The following is a 15,245-nucleotide window of genomic DNA, read 5'->3' on the forward strand; positions in this document are numbered from 1 at the left end:
TTTTCTAAAAAAAAAAATATACATCATGCACCATATAATTTTTTTGAAAATGAATATCTTTTATGAAACATTTGACAATTTTTGTTTGTTTTTACACGAACCATAAAAGATTAAATTTGATAAACAAAAGAAACATTTAACATTTTTAAAAAACCTGATATCCTTAATGTCGAAGCTCCACAATTTTAGTCTTAGGTAATATGAAATTGAGTAAAAAAGTCTGATTTAAGGATAAAAAGTTGTATTTTAGTGTGCATAATATATATATATAATTAAATATGTTTTTAGTCTTTATAAAATGAGTAATGATTCGATTATTCACTACATTTATTATGATTCATTTGGTATACATATGAAGATAACAAGAGACATTAAACTTAAGATTTAGCATGTAACTCATGACTAATACCATATACACAATTATATGTAAGGATTAGACAATAATAAAATATGAAAGATTAATCAAAGATGATTTGATACTTCATTCTTATAAAATAAAATTAACGTAATATATATATATATATTTTAAAATATAATAAAATATGAACACTTTGATTACCTTCAAGTTGTTGTTCAATTTTAACAAAATTTGATATAAACATATAAAGTGATATGAAGTTATAATTTAATGGTTGGATTTACAAAATTCACATTTGATATAAAATTATTGAACTCTCTATCTCTCTCTCTCTTTCTATATATATATATATATATATATATATATATATATATATATATATAATTTTATCATAATTTTTAATCCTTAATTTTATAATCAATTATTATTATGTTTTATCTTTTAAAATGTTCTTCTTATTTTAAAAGAGTCAAATCCTACGATATTAGATAAATGTAATAAGTATTGTATAAATATCCAACATTTTAAAGCTACATATTTTATTAATTAAACAATTTTAAAAACATACATGGATTTTTTAAAAAGATTTTAATGCATTAAATACGTATGTTTTTTTAATTAATAATTTTTTTTTCATAGAACAAAGCGCCTAACATTTAGGTGACATTTTTTTTTCTCTACAATGCAATGCTTTCAGGAAATACTAGTATTTTGCAGCAACTTATTTGTTTGAATTAGTCAAATGAAAAGATATTTCTTTAACATTTATTATTTGATTTTTCTTTAATTCTCAATGATCTAAATTGAATTATATAAATAATTAAAAATTAATCTTTTTTAAACTTATTCTCTATTCAAAGAACATAAATCCAAGATTTTTGTTAAGAGACACTTGAATTGAATTACCAAATATTATTATGAATCAGAGTCTTTAATATTTTGTTATTTATTACAGTAAGTGCATTAATTTTAAACATTTTAATGTATTAAATACTTATACTTTTTTATTTTATATAAGGAAACATTTTGACTTTTATTATTTATTTTTATTTCAAATATTAAAAATATTATTTATGCCAATAATATAATAGACTTAAAAATATTTTTAGTCCCTATAAAATTAGCTGATTTTGATATCAGTCTTTGTAAAAAAATTATTCATTTTTCGTCCCTCTAAAATTCAAATTATTGTTTTTAGTTTTTAATTTTTGTGTGATTATTTTTAATTATTTTTTGTTATTAAAAAATTAAGTGAAGTCTTAAGTGTTACATATAGTTGTTAGTAATATAATATTGGTGTTTAAGATTCGTAAAATTTCGTATAGATCATTAAAATAATTGTTATTCATTTATCTTAAAATAATTTTTATATATCGAAAATAGTGATTTTAAATTTTAAAGAGATGAAATTTAATTACTATTTTTTATAAAGATCAATCCAAAATTTATTTATTTTATTAGGGCCAAAAATAGTGTTTACAAAACTAGAAAGATGAAAAATAAAGAAAAAAAAAATCATAGAATCAAAATCAAGACTTGTTAATTTTATAGGAACTAAAAATATATATTAAAATATAATATCATTTATATTTTTTTATTAGTAATAATAAAATTATGTACAATTTTAGTCTCAAACTATATATTTAATAATTTTCATTCATATTTATGACACTAAAAGTCATAATGGATTAAAATAATATTTTAAAAAAATACAAGTAAGATGAAAATAAGTTAGATCATGCCAAACTTTGAATATATAAACTATATTTATTTTATAAAATTAAAGTCTAAACCTGAATTATTATTTATTATAGTCTTCTACATAGTTTTGACTTAACTTTTTTAAACTTTGACTTCTTAATTTGTTAAAGAACTTATTTTATATTAACAACGTTAAATACACAAAAAAAATCAATAAGTCAACAAATATATTTTTAAATATGCATGTGGGTATTTCTTTTTATGAGAAAAAATAGTTTACTTCACTCTTATTAAAATTTAGATTTAAAAAAAATAAAGAGAGTAATCTTATATATATTTTTAAAATATTATTTATATTCCATTTGAAAACTTCTAAATAACCAATAATCAAGAGAGAAGAAAATAATAAATATGCAATTGTTAGAGTTTTTATTTTTGATTTTTTGATTTCGTATGAATAAAAAATAAAAAATATTTAAGTGTAATGAAAATATAAAAAAATATTGATATTTTTTGTATTAAAAAAATTTATTTAAACAAATTGTTAGTAATGTAATATGTATATTAATTTTTCATTATTTTATATAGATAAACAAATTGATTTATCAAGTCTAATAAACTTTTTTATAAGTTTAAACCTAACTTCTTTTATATAATTTTTTTTAAGTTTAAACTTGATTTTTTTATTAAATAATTCAAATTAAACCTTACATTCATGTGAAAGGTATAACCTATTTTCATAATTACAAAGACTAAAAAAAATCAGTTATAAATTTGAGAGATAAGAGACAAATTTTCTCAACATTTTAAATACTAAAAACATTAAATAAATCATTACCTCAATACCTTAATACTGTGTTTGGATGAAAAATTTGAATTAAGTAATTCATTTGTTTGAATAATTTTAACTTCTTTGAAGTGAAATACCTTGTTTAGATAGAAAAATTATAAAGAATTTGAAATTTATACATTTGTAAAAAATTTTGAAATATTAAATTTTCAAATTTTCAAAAAAAGTAATAATTTGAAATTACTCATATTTTTTTTTCTTCTTATTTCACTAGGGGTAGCAAAAATACCCGCACTCGCGGGTATCTGTGGGTAAAATCCGCTACGAATAATAAATGGATAGGCTAATTGGGTACCCGCGGATAATGGGGACGAATAATTTTTTACCCGTTTATAAACGGGGGGGGCGGGGGCGGGTATGATGATATCCATACCCGCGGGTATCTGTTTAATAATATTTCTTAAATATCTTAATTATTCTTGTACCACATAACCCAAAAACTACACTCTCTCATCTTATTTTCTTTCCATAGCCGCACAGCCCACACATTAGTCATCACAATAAGATTTATGTATTTTAAGTTGTTTCCTTTCGTTTAGAATTATGAAATTGAATTATTGTAGCTTTTTGATATGAGATTTTCTCTTGTGAAATTGATGTATTTTAAGTTATTGATTATCTTGCATTTTTATTATTATTTCAATAAAATTAACGTTAAATACAAGTTCAAAATTAACATTAAATTTTTATTTTTAATATTTCAATGACATTAAATATAAACTTAAAATTATTTCTAATATAATTTTTTTTAATTTCTTAAAAAATTTATAAATATCCATGGATATTCATGGATATTCGTGGGTATTCAAAAAATTCATGGATATCCGCACGGATATGGGGTGGGTACGGGGTCAATTTTCATTCTGCAGGGCAGGGACGATTTTACTATTACCCGCCCCCATGGGGCTCCATTGCCATCCCTATATTTCACTCATATATTTTATCTTATCTTTTCATGTTTTTAATTATTGAATATTCAAAAATATTTTTAAAATTATTAAATATTATATAATATTAATTTTTTAAATTATTAAATATTTAAAATTTAGTTAATATTTACTTTTATAAAATTTAATTTAAAAATCTTAACATATAAATATATTTTTAAAATCAATTTTATCGTGATGGAATCAAATTATCATATCTAACTAAAGAATTTAAAATTTAAGAAATTTGAACTGACTTATCAAAACAAAATATTTTAAGAATGATAGAAATTGAAATCAAAATAATTCAAATACCAAGAATTTGAAATTCTTTGAATTTGTAAAATTTCTCATCCAAACACACTATAATAGTTAAATATGTAAAAAAATCAACATATCATGTTTAATAATAATTGAAATATTTTGAAAGACTAAAAATTTCCAATTATAATTTTTTTATAAATAAAAGTGCATTTAAGTTTTTAAAATATAGGTATATTTTTTTTAAAAAAATTCTTATAATATTTTAATAAAATAAGTACATTTTTAGGTTTTAATGTGTTTGTTTTTTTTTCAATAAACAGTTTTGTGTTTTTTTTTTAAAGAAATAACTCTCATCTACTTATTAAAGAATTGTTATTTTTAAATATTTATTTAAAAACACTTACTTTTAAGTTTAAAAAAATGGATCATATCCTATATTACATTAAAATAAATCTAATCAATTTACCATAGGTATATAATTTAATAAATGCATTTAATATTTTAATGTGATGCTCATTAATTAATTAATGAATGATTTTAATATAAATAGTTGTGAAATGGGCGGGGTAGGGAAACAAGGACTAAGGAGGAGTTGGGAATACACAGCAACAACACGAAGTACAGTAACAGTTTTGGTGATAGAGAGTTTGAGCGCGCGATTGTGTCACTTTCGTCAAAATAAGTTTTGGTGCCAAAACTCTCCGCACACTAAAAATCCATTTTAGTTTTTTCCCTCTCATTTCAAACCCTTTCTCTCTCTCTCTCTCTTTCTCTTTAAACGCTTTTCACCTTCCCTCCTATTCTTCCTCCTTTCAAAACCCTAACTCCCACACCAATTTTTTTTCCCTAATTTAAAACCCCAACGCTTTCCTCACCAAAATCGTGCCTAATTTTTCAACCTCGTCGCTGAATTCAATGTGTCTCTCACTGCCTTCGCCCGCTGACGCCGCAGGGGAGCCGGTGGATGCTCCTCCCGCACCGAATCTCTTTCTCCAAACCCTAGAAAACGCCGAATCGGCCGCTGATTTTGACGGATATTCCGGTGTGTCGCCGACCGACGGCGCTTCCGTTCTTTCGGCGGGTTCTGGTCAGGGCGGCGTGTCTTCGCCGGTGCGGCAGCTCAACGACGGCTCGTCTTCGCGGTGGTCGCATGACTTGGCTTTGAATTCCGCGGTGGCGCCGGAAGCGTGGAGTGCTCCCCAAGAAAACTGGCTCTTACCTGCAAACGACGGTCCAGTGGGCGGAGAATCCGCCTCTGAAGTTGTGCCTACCAAGATGGTGACTGTCGTTGACTGGTTGTTGTGTTTCTTTGGCTATGTTTTTAATTTTTTTCTCTAAATGTTTGTGTGTTTGTTTGACAGGGAGCTGGGCTTTCAAATCTTGGCAACACGTGCTTTCTTAATTCTATCCTGCAATGTTTTACGCACACGGTGCCTCTAGTGCAGGGTCTTCGTTCCTGCATTCATTCTTCTCCTTGTGATGGTGAGTTACCTTTGTTTGAATTTATCTTTGATGCTTTTTGCGTGTTTAGTTTTGGTTTATTGAGTGATATATTGTGGTAAGGTGTAACAGTTTGCAGGGTTTTTTTTTTTTTGGGGGGGGGGGGGGTTATTGATTGCAGATAATTAATTTTGTGATTGAGAGTCCTGATTGTTTTAGGGATTGAATCTTGTAAATTAGCACCTTTACTGTTGCTCCTTGCAATTATGTGTGTAGTTTGACTGTGTTTTAGGAATTCTCTTTTATTTTGCGAGGATTTTGATTTTTGGGATTGGAAATTTCAGGTTATATGGATGGGTTCTGTGTTATTTGTGCTCTTCGAGACCAGGTTGAAAGTTCCTTAGCGGCTTCAGGAAGGACTCTTTCACCTTTGAAATTTGTGGACAATTTGAACTGTATCCTTATTTATTTATTATTATTATTTTTATTTATTTCTATCACTTTCATGATAAGTATTTTTTAATTAGCTTGCGGACCACTGTGGGCTGATGTTCAATTACTTGACTAGGAGAATTAAGGATTGTCATTAGTAGTAGTAGTGATTGTTGCAACGTTGGCTTGTGAAATATAACTTTTAAACATTGCAATATTTTTTCCCAACTTATGGCTGTTGTGATCCATAACCCCATAACAGATTTTTCCTCTGCATTTGGAAGATACCAGCAAGAGGATGCCCATGAGTTTATGCAGTGTGCCTTGGATAAACTGGAAAGAGGTTTCCTAGATTTGAGGAAGAATAATTTAAATTTTGAGGGTGATAATCTTGTAGAGAAAGTATTTGGAGGTCGTCTCATTAGCAAAGTATGATGGAGAAGTGCTTTGTTAAACAATTTGGTTTATGCCTCCTATATGATTTGTGATGTTGTGCTTACTAACAATTATCTGTTCCTTACTTGTGTTTGTGTGTCAGCTTCAATGCTGTCGCTGTGGCCACACTTCTGATACTTATGAGCCATTGATTGATATGAGTTTAGAGATAGAAAATGTAGATTGTCTTCCAAGTGCTCTGGAATCTTTTACTAAGGTGGAAAACATTGATGCAAACATTAGATGTGATAACTGCAAGGAAGAAGTGTCCATGGAGAAGCAGCTTATGTTGGATCAGACGCCATCAGTTGCAGCATTTCATCTGAAGAGATTCAAGACAGATGGTGTCCTTGTTGAAAAGATTGATAAGCATATTGATTTCCCATTGGAGTTAGACTTGCAGCCCTATACTATTTCTAATCAAAACAATGATGTGAGCTGTGATTTTATAACTTACATTTTTCTTGATTATTGCATATGGGTAGTTTTAGAGTATTCTTGATTCCCTTGTGAATTCTGTGGCCTGACTCATTGTTATGTTGATAGGTACCGTTGAAATATAATTTATATGCCATTGTTGTGCATATTGGCTTTTCGTCTACTTCAGGGCATTATTTCTGCTTTGTTCGCTCTGCTCCCAACACATGGCATAAGATGGATGATTCAATGGTAGCGTTGTTTCCCCGTAGATGTGCTTATTTATTTTGCAAATCCTATGTTCAATAGGAAAATTTTACTGTCTTACTAGGCTTTGTTCATGGTACAAGATAACTAATTGGCATTTGTGTATCAAATCTGAGGTTTTTTTTATTTATTATTTTTATATAAAGTTTTTACACTTGGTTTTACATGTTGAATATTGAGCTTTGAATGATTATTGCCTACAGTTAAATATGCTTATAGCAAGAAAAGTGACATTATCATATTTAAATTTGTTTTTAGTACCTATGTAAGCATTTGGAATTGCAATGGTTGAAATGTGGGCAAGATTTTAGTTCTTTCCTCATTCTTTCCTTAGAGGTTCAGTCATCCATATCTCTAAAATATTCATTTATTGTGCCCCCCCCCTCCCACACACACACAGACAGAGACAGAAAAAACAATATGGTTTGTGTTTTTTAACTATTGTGTTGATTATTACTTGTTCTGGAGTTGATGTAGTATCTGGGTTTTTTGTTCAGGTTACTGAGGTCTCGGGGGATTCTGTACTGTCTCAGGAAGCATACATATTGTTTTATGCACGAGAGGGTACTCCATGGTTTTCGAGTATTATGGAATCTCAAACACAATGCTCGGATCCAAATGTTTTGAGTACATCTCCTAAGTCTGTTTTAGACGTTGGTGACAGCATGTGCAAATCAAATCCTATTATAATTTCAAATATTGAAAGAGGTGGGGCTGGTGAATACACTGATTGTCCTGGGCCACAGTTTGATTGTCAAGAAAGACATACTATTCTTGAAATGAATGACACTACAAATTCTACTCATGGCCGGGGAAGATTTATCTCTGGGTCAAATAATAAAAGCGTTGATTTAAATGGCTCTAAAAGTGTTGATGCCCAAGTGTTGAATATGGAGAATGAAATATTGAATGGCAGTGACATATTTGATGGAAATTCATATATGGGGATTGGCGGTCAAGATAATAACTTGAACTGTCAAGAAGTTGTCGATTTTAGAGAGAATGATGGTTTCCATTCCATAACTCCGCCCAGCTCCCCTCGTGATGATTCTCCAGGTAGTTTAATATACTTCCGCTAGATATCCTTTATTCAGCATTATTTCTATGAATGACTTGTCTGTTTAATTATCTTTAGTTGGATTTGTCAGATCAGTTTAATATCTCACGTGATCATTTGAAGAGGGAGAAGCATGGGAGCTGTAAAAGAGCATCAAATATGTTAGCTGGGGATTCTGAAAGACAAGCAGCCATGAAATATCTCAACAATACCAAGATGCCTGGTTCCAGGAGAGGGGCACTTTTGCAATTTGTTAGTCCAAAAGAATCTGTGGACAAGAAGAGAAAACATATGGATTCATCGCAATGTAAAAAAAGCAACTCACTTGGTGATCGTAAAAAACCAAACCATACATCTGTCAGTCGCCCTGTGGCAGCTGGAATTTCACAGTGAATAGTCTTTTGTTGTTTTGGAGATGTTCTGATTTCTTTTAGTGAAAAACCTAAGCATGTGATCTTTTTACTATAACTTGTCAATACCTTCGACCGAATTGTATAGTTTCAAGCCTGAGTGAGAAATGCATGAACGTACTGGTTGTCTTGATATGTTCCCGTCTGCACAGATAGAACATAGCTAGTGAGGACAAGGATGTAAAAATGATTACTTTGATAAATAAGACGATCTTAAGTGATCCTGAACATCCCAACATTGATAATATCAGAAAAATCCAGTGTTTGATACTTCGATTTCTTGCCCCAACTTCCTGGGTTGCTTATGATAGATTCCCTTAATTGGACTTTGCCGTTTATATATAAATGTCTAGTTAATAGCAAAGTACCTATTAGCTTGTCATTAAGGTAGTTGTCTAATATAAAGTATTGTTCATGTCTAAGGGCTGCAATTACTAGGCAAAATATTCTTTAATGTAAATTTAAACACGTCAATTACTAACCAGCCCTTGATCATGTCAAGCGCTTGTCTGGACCCTTGAATGTTCTGGTCACTGGTAATATGATCTATATAAGGAATTACTATGCCTGCAACAAACCCCTTTCTCAGTTAGGTTTTCAATGGCTACTTTCATTAACTGAAATTATTTCAAACAGTGATTTTTGTTTTCTGACCGTACAATCCTGAGGCTTCTTGCAATGGACAAGTCACTTGCCATTGATCTTCCTGATCATGACTTTTCAAGCCCAGGAAGCACTAACAAACATGTTGTAGTTGTGATGGATGGGATGACAGAGTTTACAACAGATACTCTTCAATGGGCACTTGACAATGTAGTTACTGCTGGGTGCATCGTCACTCTTCTAGGAGTCATGCCATGGCTTAACATTCCACGTGAGTGTAATTTAGTTGTATTTGCTGTTATTGGTTTAGCAATATCCCTGGCCCTGGGGATTACTTTACTGTTAATAAATAAGTAACGTTCGTTACTTTCCTTCCGTAAACAGCAATAAACTCACTTACCTAGAGGTTATAATCCTGATCAGGCTTTTTGATCATAACAGTAGCGTAAAACAATTTACTAGTACGCAACTCACTTTATATTTATGTTTCACTGTCGCAACATTTTTTACGTCTCACGTTTCTTCCTTTTCTTTCTTGTAAAAAATTGTTGTATCGGTAAATAACAAATAGACATATATTCTCTTACAGCTCATTTCTACATCCCCAGTTTCTGTCTACCTTTCCGGTAATATCAATTGTCAAGTATCAAATCTATTACTTTCCCTCATAAAAAACCGTATTGGGAAATTAACTCACGATAAATGACACGTTTAACAACTAGTGTTCCTAAAAGCGAGGTAATCGATGACGATGAAGGCATGTTGGAAAATTATCTCACCAGAAAGCGTGTAATGTTTTGTAGTGTTTTTGAAGACAAGAAATGTATTTTGGACGGAGGAATTGGAAGATGCACATCCAGATCCAGTGAAGGAGAAAAATGGGTGCGGAAATGATGTAAAGTGTCTGAAGCGTCAAGCGGTTATAGATCTTTGCAGAAAGTATGGGGTACAAAACTAAACTCAGGCAACAACTTTACAATCACATTTCTCTCATTTGTTTATTTTGCAAACTGCACATTATCATCACAGGTTGTGCTACAGAAGAAAATTGTAATGGGTTATCCTCTGCGACTGTTGGTTGTGGAGCAAGTTGCCACCCTTTCTCCAACATGGGTCGTCTTTGACGGGTATTTTCGTTGGAATTAAACTTTGATTCAATCATACTGATTTAATTACTTCCAAATTGATCTTATTTGCTGTTTGGTATAGATTGAGTTGAAATGAAATGTTTTTGTTAGTTATTCATGTCTGGCTCATGGAAATGCTATATGGAACAGATCTCATAAAAGGAACAAAGATTTCTATGCTAAAAAAATTCCATGCAACATTTTCATGATAAATGGTGATGGAAGGGTTGACATGATCAAAAGCATGCGGATGACTGATATTCCTAGAGAATTGGCACCGTCTACGCCTCAAATGACAGTGTCTGAGGAATCAAAGAATAAGTGAAGAGATGACAAATATATGCCTCAAGAGGGTAACTCACTTAGTCAAAGTCAAGGGTGTTGGAAAGTAAACTCAGAAATAACAAGAACAGAGTATTCGCATATATACTATTTTGTATTCTATTTAACATACCAATACCAATAAATAATGAATATGCAGATAGTGTAAAGATCTTTTTACACTTTTTATTTAATTACTTTAAAAATTATATTCAAATTGCCTCCTCCACGATGTGTGATCCTCCAAATTGTCTTTCTCTTCTCGTATATATCTATGACACGCCATGGATTATCACAAACACCTAAAAGTTTTTCTTTTAATATGAAAAAAGTTATATTACTTTACTTTAATTAATTAATTCAAAATAAAAGAAATTTAAAATTTTACGTTGACTTATTTAAAAAATAAATTTGGCATTAGATATTTTTATTTCATCCATAAATTATAATTGATCAATTTTATTTGTTAAATTATTCTTAAAGTATTCATAATTCTATAATCAATTTAATATTTAGGGAATTACTGTGTTACTTTTATAAATTGAAGTATTTTGAAACAAGCATACTTTTAAATCAATAAAAATTCAAGAAATATTATATTAAAATTTATCTTCACATATTTATTGAATTATTCTATTAATCAAATCAATTAAGTTGTAGCGCACTTCTATATGGCGAAATTCAAACTTCATTTACTGAATTTTCATGTTAATAAGATTAATGAAAGTATAGTCATACATTTTTCCGGCAAAAAGGATTACTAATTAAAACAGTGAAAGGCTTAAATGCATTTTCCCCCTTACGCAGTCATACAATTTTAATTATTCAGAATTGCAATTTTAGTGATTTAAATTTTGTAATTGTGTAATTTTTATTTCTCATTATAAATTTAATAATTTTTATTGATGTAATATTAATAGATGACATATGTATCAATATTTATAATTTATTTTTTTCTAATATATCTATCTTATCAAATATATTATATTTTTGTAATAGTATATTAATATACTAATTTAAATTTATGAAATTATTAATTTATTTATAAATATATTAATAATATATATACATTTTATTTATATAGTAATAGTAACTATATATAATTTAATATATGAATGAAATTTATATTATATGTAAATAGGTCAACAATTGCATAATTTTAAAATATTATATATATTAACTATAAGACTATAAGTTTTTATTAATTATTGTGTTTTTATCAATAATTATGTAGTGTGTAGTGTTTTTAGGTGTGATAGAGGGATCAAAATCTTCTGTCCCAATTCCTGTCTCCAAACCCTGTCCCCCAATCATAAATTGCCACGTCATTACATTTATCTTTTATTTTTATTTTTAAAAAGTGTAACCAAAACGAAACCCCCGCGACGGAGCTCCTCTATCTCGGCACGGTAGTTAACTCTGTCAATCCCGCAACGACTCAATTTCCAGTCACGACGACGATCATTTCCGGCCACCATATCACAAACTCAACGACTCACCGGAGCTCAACCCGCTGCCACCACTCCCACGTCACAAATGTAGCCTTCTTCCTCCTCCACCGCCGCCGCCGCGGTCCCTCCGCCGCCGCCCACGACAAGGCTCTCCAGATCGGACAGCCTCCGCCTCTTCCCGCCCTCCGACGCCGCCGAAACGAAACCCCCGCGGGTGGAGGAGGAAGAAGGCTTAAACGACAAGTCGTATAGGTGGAACTTCGGCACGTACTTCAGCTTCCTTAGGTTGCGGCAGAATAGCGTCGCCGGGATGTTCGGGTAGTATATTCCGAAGTCCAGTCCCGCCTTGTACAGGCTATCAAAGATTGTCTGTTGCGGGTACCTCGCTGCCAGCTTCGCCGCCACGTTGCTGGTGGCGCCGCCGGAGGTCGCCGAGTGCATGAATAAACGGTTCGGTTGCGTCGAGGCCGGCACGGAGGCGAACCGTCAGTTACATTTTTTTTTAAAAATAAAAATAAAATTAAAAGTAATGATGTGGCAATTTAATTGAGATGGCATTTTATGATTGGGGGGACAGGGTTTGGAGACAGGAATTGGGGACAGAAGATTTTAATCCGTGATAGAGAGACTTTGGGAGTTAAGAAACTCTTGAAGGATGTTTAAGTGCTTTAGAAGGTTTCTCCAGATAGATGTCTAGTTTGATCCCAAACAGAAAAAGTATACAAGGTTCTTGTTAAAAATTGAGTCTCATAAGTTTATTTCTTTAGAATTTTAAAGAAATAAATTAGATAAAAGTACTCTGCATTTGTGAGTTCTCTTTTTTGTTGCCATAATCACCACTACCACTAATGATGGTGAAGATAACAGTGATTACAATAGTGGTGGTGGTAACAACGACAATGATAATAACGAAAATGACAATAGTATGTGATAGAGTGGAGGTAGTATTGTGGTAATCATTACAATAATAAAGATGTCAACAATAATAAAGAGAATTACAATAACACTAATATGTGATAACTTTATTTATAATTTTTTTAATTTAAAAATTATTATTAATTGTTCTTATATTCTTATATTAATAAATATTTTCAAAGAATCTTATATATACACACATTATATAATTTTAAAATTATTTGATTTTAAATATAAAATAAAATATACAATTATAATACTTAAAAATTAAAATTATTCAATTAAAATCAAAATCATATTATTATAATACATAAACAACTAAAATTACTTCATTAAAACTTTAATATTAAAATTGCAATTGTACTAAAATTCCACCATTGCAATGAAAGAATAAAAACGGAAAAACGCACCTTTCCTTTCCATTAAACTTTTTTTTTTATTCACTCTTACAATCAAAACTCTTGTTCACAAACTTGATTAAAAGTTAAAACTTGTAAAAAGTCATGAACAAATGCTTTCTCAATATAGATAAACTCCAACGCAGCCCATATATATATACACGAGTTGACAAACAAGTTAAACTCTAAAAATGTTCTTTCATATAGATATAATCACGATAACGATAGAAGGGAAGTATGAAAACAGTTCCATAATATTGCAATTAATAATTATAGAAATATTTTTGTTACATAAAAATCATGAGTTGACAACGTAAAAGTGCTTATAATGTTGATGGTATGATTGTGATTATGATTCGGTCATTAATAATACCATACTTATTCTTGATACATCAAAGGGGGCACTTGGATATCTATTGTGAATTAATTGTAGAGTAGTACGTATTCTTAGGGAACATAGCCACCATGGCCACCACCACTTCCGCCACCTCCTCCAAAACCACCACCATGTGCTCCACCTGCCCCATATCCACCTCCTCCACCGGCGCCCCCACCGCCACCATATCCACCTCCATGTGCTCCTCCGTCACCATAACCTCCTCCACTTCCACCACCTCCTCCATACCCACCACCAATATGCTCTCCACCAGCACCATAACCTCCACCAGCTCCACCTCCTTCACCACCTCCATAACCAGCACCATGCTCTCCACCACCACCATACCCTCCACCTGCTCCACCTCCTTGACCACCTCCATAACCACCACCATGTTCTCCACCATTACCATACCCTCCACCAGCTCCACCTCCACCTCCTTGTCCACCTCCATATCCACCACCATGCTCCCCACCAGCACCATACCCTCCACCTGATCCACCACCACCACCATATCCACCACCATGCTCTCCACCAGCACCATACCCTCCACCAGCTCCACCTCCTTCACCACCACCATATCCACCACCATGTTCACCACCATTACCATACCCTCCACCTGCTCCACCTCCACCTCCTTGTCCACCACCATAACCACCACCATGCTCTACTCCTGCACCGCCGCCACCACCAGCTCCTCCACCACTACCATATCCTCCACCTGCTCCTCCAGCTCCGCCATAACCTGCACCACCACCACCACCACTTCCACCACCACCACCATATCCATCTCCATGATCACCACCATATCCTACTCCTCCACCTTGTCCTCCCCCACTACCACCTCCATACCCTACAACTCCATGTTCCCCTCCATATCCTCCACCAGCACCTGAACCGCCGCCACCGCCGCCGCCAATACCTCCAGCAACACCAGCACCATAACCACCACCAATGCCATGGCCTAAACCATAGCCGCCTTCAAGGGTGAGAAGGGCTCTTCTGGCAGAACATACTCCTAGAGCCAACAGTACTAAGAAAACAACACTTGGAAGCCTGTGTATAGCCATAGAATGAAGAGAAGAGAGGTTGGTTTGGAGGTGGAGAAGGTTAAAGGATATTTATAGGGATTGGGAAGGCGCGTTGAGAGCAAAGAGTGGTTGAAGCACATGGATTTGAGAGTTGGACGTCCCCACAGTGTGGCCCAATATGCGAGCATACAAAGATACACTCACACTCGATGTAGACTCACACCATTCTCTTTGTGTGCTTCTGCTGTCTTCCACTTCCCAACATGCAATACAAATACCAAAGCTAAATATTTATTGGATGCCAAATATGCTAACATACATACCCAATATATATATGCCACAATATACTTAAAAAAAACACACACAACTGATAGACGCAATAAATTTTTGGTAAATCAAGGTATCTCTATTAATTAAGTGAATCACTAATCTCTTACTGGGATCTATTTAATAACTTAAGTTTTTT

At 32.1% G+C, this 15,245-nt stretch overlaps 2 protein-coding genes across 4 annotated transcripts; both read left to right on the forward strand.

Annotated features, from left to right (window-relative positions):
• Positions 1-4,684: 4,684 nt before the first annotated feature.
• Positions 4,685-8,692, forward strand: LOC109801567 (ubiquitin carboxyl-terminal hydrolase 20). Of its 3 annotated transcripts, none has more exons than XM_020362674.3 (8): positions 4,685-5,377; positions 5,461-5,581; positions 5,884-5,994; positions 6,234-6,400; positions 6,510-6,839; positions 6,953-7,075; positions 7,588-8,146; positions 8,226-8,382. In XM_020362674.3, the coding sequence occupies exons 1-8, from the start codon at positions 5,015-5,017 to the stop codon at positions 8,246-8,248; spliced, it is 1,797 nt and encodes a 598-aa protein (XP_020218263.2). In that variant the 5' UTR covers positions 4,685-5,014; the 3' UTR covers positions 8,249-8,382. The 3 variants fall into 3 exon arrangements, with proteins under 3 accessions (XP_020218263.2, XP_020218264.2, XP_020218262.2); XM_020362675.3 differs by having other exon boundaries at positions 8,244-8,381; XM_020362673.3 differs by having other exon boundaries at positions 4,689-5,377; positions 8,239-8,692.
• Positions 8,693-8,965: 273 nt separating this feature from the next.
• LOC114915992 (uncharacterized) lies at positions 8,966-10,845 on the forward strand. Its single transcript, XM_029271697.2, has 4 exons — positions 8,966-9,431; positions 9,964-10,106; positions 10,190-10,287; positions 10,438-10,845. The coding sequence occupies exons 1-4, from the start codon at positions 9,236-9,238 to the stop codon at positions 10,610-10,612; spliced, it is 612 nt and encodes a 203-aa protein (XP_029127530.1). The 5' UTR covers positions 8,966-9,235; the 3' UTR covers positions 10,613-10,845.
• Positions 10,846-15,245: the final 4,400 nt, after the last annotated feature.

The sequence above is a fragment of the Cajanus cajan genome, chromosome 11, assembly GCF_000230855.2.
Source record: "Cajanus cajan strain Asha chromosome 11, NIPB_CcT2T_4, whole genome shotgun sequence".
NCBI classification, from domain to species: domain Eukaryota; kingdom Viridiplantae; phylum Streptophyta; class Magnoliopsida; order Fabales; family Fabaceae; genus Cajanus; species Cajanus cajan.